The sequence below is a fragment of the Eulemur rufifrons genome, chromosome 16 (assembly GCF_041146395.1).
Source record: "Eulemur rufifrons isolate Redbay chromosome 16, OSU_ERuf_1, whole genome shotgun sequence".
NCBI classification, from domain to species: Eukaryota; Metazoa; Chordata; class Mammalia; order Primates; family Lemuridae; genus Eulemur; species Eulemur rufifrons.
The window spans coordinates 51,506,575-51,523,319 of NC_090998.1; the positions used below are offsets into that span (position 1 = coordinate 51,506,575).

The following is a 16,745-nucleotide window of genomic DNA, read 5'->3' on the forward strand; positions in this document are numbered from 1 at the left end:
AGAAGAATCTCATTCCAAGTCTGTGTTTCTCAAAGAATGGTGTGTACAAACACTGAGGGATGCAAGATGATTTGAGGGGACACATAAACATTAGTTTTTAATTTTCGGTTAGAAAAATTTAAAATTTATATTAGAAAAATATAATTAGCATGTCAAATCTCAGATATTAAAGCTTAAGATAAAGCTAAGTAAAAAGTGAATCCATTAAAATTTACTTAAAATCATCTTAATTATAGTCCAGGTGAGCACATGTATAATAAAAATTATGAAGATGACAAGTGAGTGACTGATATTTGGGAAGCTAAGTCACTTAAGGATAAGAGTATTAATAGGCTCAGCTCCTCTATTCTACATTAAACTATGTAAGATGCTTCTTCACTTTTCCCAGTGCCAATCAAGCAATACAACTTTCACCTAGTCTAATTCTCTAAAGTCACTTAATTTTAAAACCCTACTTTGAAGGTCTACCAGACCTAGAGAGTAGGAGAATTCATTTTTCTTCAGTGCAAAAGCAATAGAAGGAAAAGACTGTTTTCTTGTAGTTCTTGTGCACATATCCCTGGGTCTTTTTGTAAAAGTTTTCTCAGACACTGGGAGAGTCACTCTGTCTGACTAATGTGTGTACCTGGAACATGGCATTGACCAAGTGCTCCCACTCTTATAACAAGGGGGGCTCGGGAAATATCAAAGCATAGTACTGATGCACCACAAAAAGGTTTTCCCTAAATTGCATGCTGGAAGAATTATTGTTTAAAAATCACTTGCTGCACAGGTACCACTTTATTGTATTTCAGTCATGTTTACTAAGGCGTGAGAGAAGTTCAAACATAACAGATTGTCATTTCTCTGAATTGCTAATGAAAACTATAGCACTGAACACACAAAGCAATCTGCTGGTTTTGCCTGGTGCTATTTGAGGAGAACTCAGTACATACCCCCAGCCACAAACTAGATCAGGTCTCTGGGGAAATCCTTAATGTGTACCTGACATAATAAGTAATCAGTTCTGCTTTGCATTGCTCTATTTATAGACCCTGTGTTTTTTTTTTTTTTCCACAGGTTTCAGCCCTTTTCTGTAAGCAGAACACCAGAATGAATCACTCTCATCTTGTCAATTTGATTGTTAAGTTGTGCTCAAACTTTTTCATCGGATGTTGTAAGACTGAACAGACATTGTCTGCTCAAACAGAGACAAATGGGTCTGGGGAGAGACCTCTAGCCTTTAAAAGTCTCTAGGTTCTGACTGACCTACATTTCATTCATTAGTCTTAGGCAGCAGACATTTTCTGTAGAAATGTCATGTCTGGTGCAGCCTCAAGGCCAATGCTGCAGCAGACAATGAGACAAAACATGTGGTCAACGGAGACATGATGCACTTTTTTGTAGGAAAGTGTACTCGTCATAAGGTCATAGACTCCTCACAGTGAAAACCTACCTGCTGGCCTTTGCTTATTCATTCATTCCGCAAGTACTGATCGAATACCTAATATCTGCTTAACACTGATCTGTGCACTGGAGATACAGTAGTGAACAAGGCATATACAGAACTTTTCCTTGTGTAGCTTACATTTTAGCTAGGGACTAAGAAAGAAACATAGTTATCGGTTAATTTCAGATAGTGATAACTAATATAGAAAAAACAAAAAATGGCAAGGGGCAGAATCTCAGACATATTTGGAGTGCTACTAATAGTCTTGACTTCATGATCTTAGAAACTTACCTCTAAAGAAGTGACGCAATTTGGCTAATTTCTTAAATATGCAGTAATTTTAACGCTTGTAAACATCATTGTTTGAGGTTCTTTCTTAATGGTAACAGTGAGGGGCCGTGCTAGGGTTCACCCTAGCCTGCTAGTAGCAAAGATGCTGGTCCCCTGGTATCTTCCCTTCCCTTCCCTTAGTGAGTCACATCCTCACTAATAGCAGATTCTGAGTTAGTGTCTTTAGGCAACAACCGTATTCTTTGCACAGCATTTCATACTTGCTTGATTGAACTGACTTTGGTTTCCCATCCCTGAGATTCACGCACCTTTTGGAGGGGCCCAATGGTGGAACTAAACAGAGGAAGCAGAACCAGGCCCCTAAATCAGAGTAATTGCCCTTTATACACCCAAACAGTGGTATAGCTATAAAAGCCTAGTGTAAAAGTCACGCTATATATCTGCTATAATTTTGAATGTTCAATAGATGTTGACCCTTCTTTGATGTATTCTAAGCAGCTTGGCTGAATACATCCTGGGATCCTGGACCTTTCAGGTTCTTAGCTCCAGATTTTACCCCACCATCCAACGTGAGAAGTAAGAAAGGCTGATACCACCATCTTCCTTCCATTACAACCGAACTGAGAAGTGTCTTCTCTTACATTCTAAGAGGGGAAAAAATATCACACAAACTTTTACGGCCTCATTCTGGATACAGACTTCAGATAATTTTCCTGGGTGTACCAAAGTTTGGAAATGCAATAGATGTGAATATTTGACATCTGTCTGAGTTTGTCCATTGCCAAGAATTCTTTGGGCAATTAGTCAGGACGAATATAAGCAAAGAAAGATATGCTATGTAGAAAGAGGAAGCAAGTCAAATAAATGATACACTAACTTTAGGCTTTGAGGTCTAGTGTAGTATCCTGTCTATTTCCTTAACAAATATTAGACAGACATGACTAAATGCCTCATCTCTAAGTCGGCAAAGCCACAAATTATTGCAAAATCTGTCAAACTCAGAGTCTGTACAGAATTTCTCTAATAATTTGGACAAAGCTTCCAAGTGGTCAAACTGTAGTTCATCAGTAATCTGTCAAATAAAGGAGAATCAGATCAACAGATTCTTTTTAATAGACACAGATAGGTGGCAGAATCTGTTAGTTCCAAGTACCTTTGTCCTCAGAATTTGTCTTATCTTTGAAAAAAAATGGGCAGAAATACAATTGAAAACATGCTTCCTTAACATTTTTAACAGAATGTTAAGTCTCTAATCTAAAATTAAATTTCACTGTCATGGGGACACTCATGTCATTTTTTAGTATCATTATTAAAAAATTTACAAAACCTTATAAAAGACTAAAAAATCTTTTTATTTTTACATTTTATGCCATAAGAGACATGATTAAAATGACAAGTTCCCAAATAACATGAATAATGCATTTCCCTTTTATCCAAAGCAAATGCATTTTGCTCCTCAGAGATGTTTAATCCATTCCCTTTTTGGGGAAGAGAAAAGGCGGGGGATGAAAGGATTTACGGTTAGAACTGGCATTTAATGAAAGACACATATTTGGCTTGTGATTATAAAATAATTGCTGTAGTTATTTTAAGTTTAGACAGGAGTAGTGGATTTTAATATGAATGAAAAGCAAATTATATTTCTGTTAACATTCAAGTTTACTTCTTTGGGACGGAATTGTTAAAAGTTACTCATTATGTCATGGAAAATAGCAGAGCCCATGTTAAGAAACCTCATTTATGCATATGTATATACATATTTACTCCAGGAAGCACAAGATCTACATTTGTAGAATACGTTTCAAAGAACAGCTTAAACTGTCACAAACCTTGGATGGAGAAGCTTACGGTGCCTTCTGCCACCTCACATTCCTCCACTCGCCCCACACCCATCCATTCCAGTGCTCACTGGAATGGTCCAATCCAAACCCCACCATTGGGCTATTGGGACTGAAGCTTTGGGGAGATGTGGGCAAAAGCTGCAGCTCCGTTAAGGCTTCAGCCTCCTTGTATTTGAGTGTTCCCAGTGGTAGGTGCAGTTCAACTGCCCTGGGCTGCATCTGCCTTGGGAGGGGCCTCTGCACTGAGAAGCTCAGGGGCTGGTAGATGAGCCCAGCTCCCCTCTCTAGGCCTTCTTTCCATAGGTGCACTTTCCTCTAGATGCATCTTTCTTTGCTGCCAGGGTGGTAATAACACCTTGAGGAAAGTAAAATTGGGAGGCAAGCACCGGAGGAGACAAAGGCTGTAAACTTGTGTCTAGCTCTTATAGCCCCCTGTGGGCCAATGGAGTCCATTAGGAGACCACTTCAGGATTTTCCAGCTGAAGCTTCAGTAAATAGAGAACATGCATTTATCTAGCCTTTCCTCTGTGCATCTCTCTCTCTCTCTTTCTCTTGCTCCCTTATGGACTTAATAGGGGCAAGGGTGGACACGGTAAGTGATTGGTCAAGACTTCTGGATGCTGGGTTTGATCTCTCTTTAAGTGACTTCTTGGCCAACGATCTGAGGATACTCCCTTCTTTTTGCCAGAACAAGAGTTCGTAGGTATTTTAAAGTAACGACATAAAGAATCAGAACACCATGAGTCATTAGTCAGTCAGGAAGCAGTTTCCAAGAAGTTCATTAATTTTCTCCTTAAGATAATAGTAAGTAATAATCAGCTATTAACCACGATAGTTTCTTAGCCCTCTGGGTGGTACCATCTTTTTTTTCTTAGACTATTCTAAATAACCAAGAACATTTTCCACACTCCTAATGCCTCTGGCCCCTACATCATGAGAGATGAACAAAAATGGGCTTGTCCATGGTCAAATTTCAGGTAAACATCCCAGGAAGCCTACAAAACAGTTCATGAGTCCAGTGACTTTTAAATCTGACATAAGGAGAAACAGAAGGAAAAACTCATCATAAAGAATCATTTGTGTGTCATGAATTAAGAATTATGATTAACCAATTCTGTGTCTCTAACTTAAAAAATTACTTAATGACTTTAAGAGAAGTCTGGCCTTCAAATATGTGTTATAATTTACTATGTGGCACTAAAATAAAACATTGATAATATTCAGTGTATTTGTTTAGTGTCACTTAAAGTGGTAAGGAGGTCTCCTGCCTCTTCCCAGCAGAGGAATACTGAATACCAGCTAATGTAGAGAAACCAAGAAGGAATTGATGGATAACTGATATTCTTGAACTTCAAACTTTGGATACTTCCTTATTGCTGACAAGGAGAAAGCAAAGCACACGATCCATAGCTGACTGCAATAGTTTTTCTAAATGTGACTAGTGCTAAGAATGATGTTTCACAGGATGGAATAGAAGAAATCTCAGCACTTGGTGATGCCATCTAATTCCATCTCATAATTCAAATTACTTTAGCATCTTCAAGAACCAAAATAAGGATGTATAACATATCCATAATATGTCTCTTTGTAAGCCATGTATTTTCAAAATGAATCTAAGACTTCAGAATAAGAGTAAAAATAACCACATGGAATTCTTATAAAAACAAATAATAATCGTGAACAGGGTGGCTCAGAAACTGAACTCATCTTGCTCTTTATTCAAGTGGATAATTCCCCCTTTCACCAACAGATTTGCCAAACCATTTAATTTAATGTAGGAAACACTGCTTTGTTTCTCCTGAATTGCTAAAACTACTATACTCTAAAATCCTGTAGCCAAGGTTTAGCTGTACTCAATTTACCTGCATGAAATATAGAAACACATTATTTTAGAAAAATGTTTAAATATATTATTGCTTTCTAAACCTTCTCTTAAGCACAGTTGTTTTCATAAGGGTTTTATTTTCCATGAATTATCTGGTTTACATAAAGTATGAATAATATGTTGAATTTCCTTTCCCTTTTAATTTGAGAACTTACATGCTTTTGTGTCATTCTCAAAATCAAAGCTTCAAAACAGTGAAGTTTCAGGGTAGAAACATTTTAAGATATTTCTTCAAAATGTTTTGTTGGAAAAACACAGATACTGCCCATTGTATTACAAGAATCGGAATCACACCTTCCAAGGAGATCTCAGAATCCCAGAATTTTACAAGAGCTGTCCAACGCAAGCAAATTCACATTCAAAGAGATAAGAAGAAAGGAGTAATTTTTTATTCCGCCTACATGATCTGCTGCCACAATTTTGAACCCCTTAGTTCTGCCAGCTATGTCTCAGTAAAGAAATGGATGCTGCTTGTGAAAGATCCTCTGAAAACAGAGGTGAGAGTCAGTAAATGAGTGATCGTTGATACAAATTGAAGTCATTTTGCAAAGGATTTTACAATGATGGATCACAAGATGAATTCTCACAAGTTGGCAAAGTTTCCCAAAGCCTGGCTTTTATGAATACTGTTTGAACAAGTTGTGTGGAATGCAGCCTATGCACTATGAAATAACATGATTTTTGTTACCAAGTTGGAATTATTTAGGATCACCAAACAATAGGATTCAAAAATAAAATAGCTGAAAAATCCAACAGTCTGGTCTAACCTGGGATGCTCTGTCTCCTCACAGCCAACGCTCCATCAGGCGGCTTTGTCTGGCTGGCGGATTTAGTGTAGGGACTCTCATCTGCAAAGGTACAATGAAGGGTTTGGTTAATTTCCATCCAGTTTCTAATGCAGTGAAGATTTTTAATGGATTGCAATCCTTCTGCCAGAGAGAGGTGATACGGTATAGTAGGAAGAGTTGGTAGACCTGGGTCCTAAACTTGGGTTAGCTGTGGGACAAATCTTTGAAAATGTTGTGGACATCAGCTTCCTCCCCTACAAAAGAGGGATAAAATTCTCATCTACCTCTTAGAGTTGTGAGGCTCAAAAGCTATAGTGCATGTGAAGACATTTCTAAAATGGTAAGATGTATGCAAATATAGTATATGGATTATTTGCCCGTCACCCACATTCATTGATTAAAAAGTATCAGTGAATATGTGTACCAGAAAGACAAAGAAGAAATAAAATGGTGCAGTGGGCACTAAGAATAATAAGGCAGAAGAATAAAGGAAATGAAAAGAAATGCAGTATTTCAGATAAGCAGATGACAGAGCATTAGTATCACAGGGGAATAAAGACACACAGAGTTAGTAGGTTCCTTCGGGGAGTGTGGATCGATGTCTGGTGCGAAGCAGAGGGACAGTGACGCTCAGGGGTAAGACCAGAGAAGGCAGGTTGAGAATGGGGAAGGAGGGTTGGTTTGGCAACAGAAGACATATATTGCAATGAGCTGATTCGCCCTCTTTTAGAAAGAGGTGACAATAACCTGCAGAATCATTAAAAGAGCAACTGAGAAGACAGAAGATCTAAAGCTCAATACATCTGTGAGAGTCAGGCAAGAAGCAGAATGATTAAAACAGTGGGTGACAAGATCACAGAGTTGATAGGTCCATCAAATTCTAAGTAAGGTAATTTTTTTTTTTTAAACCTAAAAAAAGATTTAATCTGGTCTGGAATATAGGAGTAGTGACTAGGATGGCAAATATTAGGGTTAAAATAGAAAGGAACAATTCTTCCTAATTTGGATGGGGGCATTTATACAAAGTAACAGAGATGTCAGAGTAAAACTTGACAAATTTCAACAATAGGACCTATACAGCTTGAGTAAATATAATGTAAAATAATTATCTAGCATATTTAGTCAAGCTAGATGACCCAAATGTCACTTCTGGTCACACCATAAGTTTTGTTTATTATTATTTCTGTTGTCCTTTGAACAGGGAATCATTAAAGAATTAAAAAGAACCATATTGTGCATGACAAGCGATTAAATATAACAAGGATTTAATTCAGTAACAAGGCTTTATGATCTGAGAACATTAATTTTCTCAACTAAGTGGTTTGTGTTTCAAAATTGAGGAACTCATTTCCTCTCTAGGATGTACTTCTGGTTGAAATGATTCATGATTTCTCCATAAAGCTAACAAGATCGTTATAAGCAATGACAAAAAGGAAAGATTAACACTGCTGTAAACTGCAATTAACTTAAAAAATGGAAGACATGCTGTTTATATTTATAGTTAATTTGCCACACAATTCTTTATAGTCTTCCAACCATAAAGATAAACCACCAACTTTCAGATACCAATACAATTAACATCATCATTTTGGCTTTTGCATCAGTATCTTAGGTCTTTGACTCTTCTCTTTGCAAATACAATTTTGAGTATAATCAAGAACCACAAATCAAAATGTACACATTACACTCAAAAGTCTCCATTTGCCCCGCCATTCCAGCCTACATATTTGCTTTTCTCATTGTGTTAATTTAATAACCAGGCAATATGCTTTATACTATACCTATTAAAACAATCTTACTATGTGTTAAAACCTGAGATTCTTTGAAAGATTGCTTTAAAAATATATTTCCTTTCATTATCTAAAACTTTGAAACTATATTTAGGAGCACGGAGCACTGAGCCAGAAGATAATCACAACAACCAGGTTTAGGGACAGCATCTTAGAAGCTTAAAGGCTCTCCTCAGTTGTCAATTTGTCAAGATTCCAGTCAATTAAAGTCTTGGATTGAATCCAGTGTTGGATTTTCTTAAAGGACAATATGAGATTTGCCCAGGAGACTCTGGGGTTATCTGCACTTAGTGTTCTATTTTAAGGGGCTGTTTCTTTAGAAATTTACCCAGTTTGTATTACAGAAGTAGTCAGTTCTGGTAAAATGGTTTTCTCATTTATATTTGAAAACAATTTCCTTCATTTAGAGCAGAGACAGTCTAGTTGTCCACATCCTTAAAAGGTTGAAACTGAATTATAGATGGCCACCTGGCCGGCCTCTACAGCACCACCCTGCAGCCCCCACGCTCACTCCCTGTAGCAAGAGTGTCCTTACCGAGCAACGGCGAGAGTATTTAATTACCTAGAAGCCAAGTGTTGTATTTATTGGTCAAAGGACCCGACAGAAGTAAGTTTGATGTTACCTAAGAACAGCTTGTGCAAGTCAATCAGGGTGAAAGCAATATTCCTAATGGAAGTGAGGCAGAGCCTGGCAACACTGATCATGAGAACTGAGGGGAGCACAGCAACAGAGCAGCCGGGCACAATGTAACACTTGGTTTTCAGGAAACTTTCCCTAATAATGTGTCTCTCTGTTTTAAACATCTTAGAGGCACCATGGGCATCAGCTCTTTTGATGTGATTTACTAAAAGTCAACGCTTCATTCAAACTTTGTTTGCAAATAGAAATGGAGAGAAGACACTGAATGAATCAGTGGCTGATGGCTCTATAACGTATACTACAGGACAAAAATATCCACTTTTAATTGTTGAGCATAAAGTTGTGGAGAGCTATGGAGGCTTCTATCGTGGTCTTCTCGTGTGTCCCTTAATGCAGATTTGTCATATATGCCTAGAAGTTCATGCTTATAAGGGACGATCTGGATCACTTTTTCATTGTAATTGGGACTGAAGCCCAGAAAGGCAAAATATAGACGGACACACATCTCAGGTGAATCTAGACTGAACTTCTTATATTCTTATTCCCATGCTCTTTCCTCTTTATCTTATTTCCTCTTGGATAAATAAGGTTTCCTGGTCCCTGGGTCCACATGTTGCTGAATCACACAAGCAAATGACGGGGCACAATATCCCAGCAGAGACCTTGTGTGGTGTGAGTCAGGTCCTATGGAGAAGCCCAAGAAATGAGCCACCACAGCCAATTCTTTGTGTGTGTGTGTAAATCTCATCCCCCTGCCCCCTCCATGATTTGTTGGCTTTAAAGTGAAGAACACTTAAAGATGGTACTACAGAATCAAACTATAAACTTCAGTTCACTTTTTTGAAAATAAAATGTAAAAAAAAAATGCCAATACAGCTCATTGTTCCCCAGTATAAGCCTCAAAAGAGTCCCTGAATTGTAAGATCTATGATAACACTTTCCTTTGTTTCATGGGAGAGATACTAACCAGACTTTCAAGTTCCATCCAGATATATGAATGAATAAAAAATAGGTCAAATAACAAGGAAAAAAATGATCACTAACTAATATATTAGAACAGTACCTGGCACATGGTAGGCATTCCCTAAATATTTGCTGATGGATGCATAAATTATATTCAATTTTTCAAACTAGAGCATTTATTGTACACAACCTGAAGAAATGCAAACATTCGTTATGAGCTATACTTCCCCCTACCCCTGAATTTCTTTTTTTAGGTTTGTAGCCTATTCCTTTTAAAGTCTCATCATCGCCCAATAGCCATTAAGTATTGACTTTCAGTATGTTAAAAATCTGTGACTCTTTATAAAATGGATACTAAAATGTATTTCCTTTCATTTTCATTCAGACTATAGAAGGATTTATCAACCAATCTTTAAAACAATGCCTTTAAACAAAGGACTTCTGATTTTGTTGTACCAGACTCTCAGCCTAGACTTTGATGGTAGATCATACTAACAAGGGATCCTATTGAAAGTCACCATAGTGGCAAAGCAGACATTCAGCTAGTGAGCTACTGCTCCATGAAATGAATGCTTCAGCTAATCACTAAGGGCATTGCAGGCATCAGAACCGCCAGCCTTTTCTAATGACATCTTAGCAGCTAGATAATCACCGTCACACACGGTGGCCTCCACTGTCATAGGGGCTTGTATGTGGGTCATAATGAGGAAGACATGGGTCCCTTTATGGGGACATCCCATGGGGCTAGGGAAAATGCCCTCCATTAACAGGGAGAATTGACATGGTGACAAGGCACAGAAAGGGCTCAGTCAAGCACACACTTAAAACAGAAGAAGAACGACGGGGGAACCATCTGTCCCTCTCATTCACCCCCAGTTTGGCCAGTCTCGTCATGTGCCAAATGACAGGAGAGGCAAACACAGGTCATTTGTTTTGATTACATATTCCAAGGGAAGCTGGTGTTTATAAACTTGGAAAGCAAACAGCAGGCTCCTAAGGAGCAATACTTCACTCTGCATCACAACAAAGTCTGTGACGGAGCTGGGAGAGTCATATCTTGAGGAAGGGACTCAGGTCCTCTCATGTTCCCACATCCTCCAGTGCTTGCCTGGCATCAAACAGCAACCATGTGTCATCAGGCTAGTTCTTGTCTCTCCATCTCCTGCCTCTCCCATTCCCAGGGTCTGAGCTTCCCAGTGGAACCAGATATGACTATGGTTTCAGGAATCTCTAGCTGTGTTCAAAGCTTTGTTGCAGAAAAAAAAAATTTTAATTTCCTTTGGCTGAAACTAATCAGCCTATGCTAAACAATTCCCACCAACTAATTATGCACAATTGAGGCACCTGCTAAGCCAGCAGATCCCTTAACTTCTTGATTAGAAAAAAAAAAAAAAAAAAGACACTTTGTGCAGTTAAACATTATAATCATTTCCTAGCAGTGGGGAGACAGGCAGCTCATGCCACAGTGCTCAAGCACATCATCATGAACTCAGAGAAAAACTGTTTTCCATGAATGAACAAAATAAAATCCATCGTGAAACAAATAGTCTGTCCTTTGAATTCAATTAAATTCCACAATTTTAGTGCCTACTATGTGCAAACTAAGACTCAAAGTGGATGAAAGATAATGAACCTTTAAGTGGAATGGGGATTACAGAGTCCTTATTACTCCATGGGTTTGAGACTAGAACATGGTGCTTGATCACGCGAGGGGGAGAAGGAGCGTGGGCTTAGGGAGCTGGTGGAGTTCGGGCACAGTAAGAGAAAGGAGATCCACCACAATGAATTTACCCAGAATTTTGCAACTGGAAAAATCAAGAAATAAGCCATTTTAGGCTTTCGGCGAACATGGAAGTTCTGTGTGAGAGGAAACCATAATCTTTTCAGTACTTGGATACTGCGAACATCTTATCCCAGTCCAGCGTGAACACGTTGTGGCTGTTTCTCTTTCTTAGACGCTAGCCTCCAGGTCAGTTTGCTGCCTTGGTGGTCGGATGGCACACTCTAAAATTTAAGCAAGATTTCCTGCAGGATAGCTGTTAAAGGCTTTTGACAACAGAACTTAATTATGTCTTTCTTTTCTTATTAAAATGATATATAACTACAATCACAGTACCCCACATAAAGAAATGTACATAATTTAAAGAAATTAAATCCTTCCTAATTCTTGATTAAAATAACCCTGTTCTTCTAGGGCCAAGCAAAAATTGAACTTGCAATCTCTCCTAGAGTCAGAGGCTCCTGGGAACTACACAGGCTTCAGCTCTATTGCTTTAGAATAGAGGCTATAACATGGATGCTATAACACGAATAGCTGCTTACAACTTATTACTGAGAATGAATTAATTCCATCTCCTTCCCTAACCTGATAAAGTGGCCCACACAGCTAGGTTTAAACCAGAAGGGAGGGGGAATGATCCGAGCTTGACAGCAGGAGGCACAGGCAGCTTGATGCTCCGTGAGAGTCTATTTCCTATTAAGAAATGGTTTTTCCCCTCCATATATCTACTTTCCCTCCTCTCTTTTGCTATTTGTTTCACATCTGCATGGCATTAATGTCTATCCTTGACTCTGCAGGTTTCCTCATAGTTTCATAATTCAGACACAGACGTGTTTTATATTCTTAAAGGGACCAGTTCTTTCACTTTTGAATGTTAACAAAAAAAATCATCCAAACAGAGTACAACTTCATTTTAAAAATAAATATACAGTGGTTTCTTCACAATCCTAGAATGTCATCTAAGATTATGCTAATTATAATCACAGAACCATTTCAGGGATTCAATATATCAGCTAAAAAGAATATCAACCACACCACTCATGCTGTTGGAGGCCTGTCTTGGAGGACCACTTTTCTCCCTTACTGTGCCGTTATCTAACTCCTTGCTTCCCCAAATGTGGCCCATGGATGAACAGCATAAGCATCACCCAGGAACTTGTCAGAAAGGCAGAATCGCAGGCCCCACCCCAACCTCTAGATTCAGAGTCTGCATTTAACAAACTCTCCAGGCGATGTATATGAACATCAATGTTGGGAAAGGACTGCTCCAACCGATATGACCAAAAGCAACTGCACAGGTAGTGAGGATACACCTGTCCTGCTGTCTCACGTGGTTGTGTCAATGGCAGCCTACAAAGAAGCTAGCAGAGTGCCAGTGGTACCAGTAAGCTCCAGTAGTACCCCATGATCTACAATTATTAAATTGCTCCTGGAATGATTTCCTCAAATGGAAATAAAACAGTTACAATGTTATAGTTTTGAGTGAATTCCGTTTTCTCTTTATCCACTCAAAACCTTCCAGCAGTCCTAAAATGGCTGAATTACGGGACTAACTAGACATACCTAAGGTCAGACTACCTGGAGCAATTGGTTGTAATAATAATCTATTGCTCAATTTACACTTCAGAGTGGAGAGAGGAAATTGTATTGAGTTATTAACCCCTAGCTAGTAAAGAATGAATGAAAATAAAAACTTATATTCTGCCTCATAGCAGGGACATGGGGGAAGAATCTTCCATGGCACTATCTCCTTAAACTCTTTCCCTTTAGATACAAAGTTTCTTCCTTGCATTTGCACAGTTCTCTTGGAATCAACGTTTCCAGGATGGAACCTGACCTCTGATCAGCACACAGGGACAAACAGAACTGCAGTGGCCCCGGAGCATCTGGTCAACCTTGTGGAAGTGGCCTGTGGTAACCGGGCTGCTTGGTGATGCCCACAGGCCTTTTGGAAAAGTAATATCTGTAGCCAGGTTAATTTGTAAATCCTCTCTGAAATTAATGAGCATGAAACTGCACATTTTCTGCCTCTGGCATTCCTATTGCTAATGTGTCTGAATCACAAATGATAACGCCTATGTTTCTTCCTAATATGGTTTCCAGCAAGGACAGATGAACCAGTCTGTTCACAGTAGTCACAGACCTGCCTCATCACCAAAGAATCAAAATTTCTGGAGGGCTGCACATTTCCATAAAGTTCATTTTCATTACCATAGCAGATCCCAATTCAGAATGTTAAAATTTTAAATTAGGTATAATGTTCGTATTTTCCATCTATGCGGAGGGCCATATGCTTTGGTTTAACCATTAGATTATGCCAGCTGGCATTTTCAGTCTCTCACACCGAAATACTCATAGATTCAATAAGTTCTTAGCATTAGAATGATAATCTGGTGAAGAATTACCTCAGGGTAGTGAGTATTGGCTATTTAAAACCACATTTTGAATTATCATTTTTAAAAGTACACCATTCTTCAGGGGAAAAGTGTGCATTAATGGGCATAAAGAGGCTAGACCATACCTGGGTATCTCTAGAGGGTCATAGCATCAGTGTTTGATTTTATGTAATAGCAATTAGAGCTTAGTAGTAGGATTAATAGAAATAAGTAAGGCATTTGGAGAAATTAAGGTTCTCTCAGTTTTTTTAACCAATGTATATGAAATTAAGAAGTCATTTTGATACATATTGATCACAATTTGAACTGGAGTAAATTTTTTTTTTTTTTTATTTCATCTTGTTATGGGGGATACAGAATTGCAGGTTACATACGTTGCTCCTGTACCGCCTTTCCCCCCAAGTCAGAGCTCCAGGCGTGTCTGTTCCCCAGGTCGTGCACATTGCACCCATCATGTAGGTATATATCCCTCCCTCCCCCACCCCCCCTTCCCGAGTCAGCACCTTCAAGTGTTACCACTCCCCAAACGGTGCGCAATGCACTCATTGTGTAGGCATACCCCCATCCCCTCCCCCACCCCCCACCTCAGTCTGATATCCGATTGGTGTCGTTCCCAGATTTGTATTTAGGTGATGATCAGGGAAACCAATTTTCTGGTGAGTACATGTGATGCTTGTTTTTCCATTCTTGGGATACTTCACTTAATATAATGGGTTCCAACTCTCTCCAGGAGAACCATAGAGATTGAACTGGAGTAAATTTGGGGGGGAAATTTAAAATAGGACATAGTTTTTTTTTTTTTTTTTTTTTTTTTTTTTTGAGACAGAGTCTCACTCTGTTGCCCAGGCTAGAGTGAGTGCCGTGGCGTCAGCCTAGCTCACAGCAACCTCAAACTCCTGAGCTCAAGGGATCCTCCTGTCTCAGCCTCCCGAGTAGCTGGGACTACAGGCATGCACCACCATGCCCGGCTGATTTTTTTCTATATATATTTTTAGCTGTCCATATAATTTCTTTCTATTTTTAGTAGAGATGGGGTCTCGCTCTTGCTCAGGCTGATCTCGAACTCCTGAGCTCAAACGATCCGCCCACCTCGGCCTCCCAGAGTGCTAGGATTACAGGCGTGAGCCACCGCGCCCGGCCTAGGACATAGTTTTTTTTAAGATAGCTCAAGAAACAAAATGATAGAAATGTCTTCATGGAAAAGATTGAGAGTGTTTTTTAAATACCCCCATAACAATGATCCCAACTTCAAAATGGAATCATTTAAATGATTGTATGTCTTGACTACCTAAATCACGTTGTATTTGTCCCTTGTCTGAGACCTTTCTTCCAGGTATAATGTAAATTGTAGAGAAAAAGATAGTGTTTTTTGGTCACATCAGGGCTCTCCAAGAATCCTTCTTTTATACAATATTACTGCAAAGGTTTTTCTATATTTAGAAATTTTCAGTGTGATAGCTGCCAGACTAAAGTCAAGATTGATGGAAAAACAAGAGGAAGCAACATGCAATCAGCATGACTTCATTTTAGCAGATCTGAATCTTGTGCCAGCGTGTGCATGGACACTGATGTCACTAGAAAAATGATTCACATAGGTCTGTGGGGTGGAGCATTCCCATCTAGGTCTGATTATCAAAAAATAGCCTTTAACATCTGTTGCTCTGACAATCAGTGACACGATAAAATGTTATAACTTAGGTAACTTTAAGACCTGGTGCAGTTGCTCAGCGTGATTTTTATTTCTTCTCCTTTTCTGGTTAATCAAGTGTAGTGTAAACTGAAACAAATACCAACTGCAGCCAAATTATGTAAATAAATGATCAGATAGCCACCACTGCTGACAAATTTCTAAATAAAACTGAAAAAAAAAAGTATCATCACCATTGTTTAGACTCAGTTTCTAATATACAAGCTGAAAATTGCCTGTATGTCTAGCATCCTGGAATTATAAAATGGGGAAAAGGTATAGGATATATTTACAACCTTGTGTAACATTTTGGAGCTAGGAGCATAGATAATTCTTACCAGGGTCATTGATCTGACGGAGGAACAAGGGTTACATGTGACTGCCCACATGTGCCAGAATCCACTGTGTGACTCCCAACTGGCTTCTCATATCTTAAGTGAGTAATGGCCTTAGAAACAACGCTCCAAAGTATATTTCCAATATGCCAAGCGAACCAAAGATTTTTCCAGGTCTCTGTTTATATGAATTTTCAAAGCAGTGAAACAAGAGATGGGACTTTGTGGTAATGGAGAAAATGGATTAAGTTAGAAGTTATCAGAGTGCAAAGTAAATGGAAGGAAAAGTAAACCTCAGGTCAAAGCCCCCTGGTTGTATGTAAGGGACATAAGTTACATGAAGAAAAATGAAGGCTTAATTATAATCATATATTTTTCGATGCTTCTTTCATTACATCAATGCCGCTGATTTCCTCTATAAGCAATCTAAATAATTTCTCAGAGACCTATTCTTTACTTCTGAGTTTCGTTTGCACATACTTTTCTGTCAACCAGAACACTTTTTAATGTCAATGATACTAATAACATTATTGATAACTACACCTAATACTGAGCATTCACTATATGTCAATGCGATTCTGTCTTTTATATGTATAATCTCATTTCTTCTCATAATAACTCAGTAAAACTTAAAATCACAAACCAGATACTGTCATTTTACAAAACGAGGACTGGTTCTAAGGAAGAATTTGCCATCATTCATCTTAAATAGTAGATTGTGTGGCAAATTTGAAATGGAACTGCCATTAAAGCCTAGAGCAGTGTAGGCATGTTACATGCCCAGCACTCTGCTTGCTACCTCAGGTATAGTTTTGATACTCACAACAATGTAATTGTGCAGATACAATTACACTACTTGAAATATGAGGATCAGAGGCTTAGACAGATGAAGTAATTTGCCTAAATTTACCTTGGAAGCA

At 38.6% G+C, this 16,745-nt stretch overlaps 1 protein-coding gene across 11 annotated transcripts in view; it reads right to left on the reverse strand.

Moving 5' to 3' along the window:
* GRIP1 (glutamate receptor interacting protein 1) overlaps positions 1–16,745 on the reverse strand; it is a 620,258-nt gene that overhangs the window by 157,317 nt on the left and 446,196 nt on the right. For all 11 annotated transcript variants that reach the window (XM_069491632.1, XM_069491629.1, XM_069491628.1 and 8 more), the window contains exon 2: positions 6,214–6,294. In XM_069491632.1, coding sequence (XP_069347733.1) covers positions 6,214–6,294 — 81 coding nt within the window. The remainder of the gene's footprint in view (positions 1–6,213; positions 6,295–16,745) is intronic.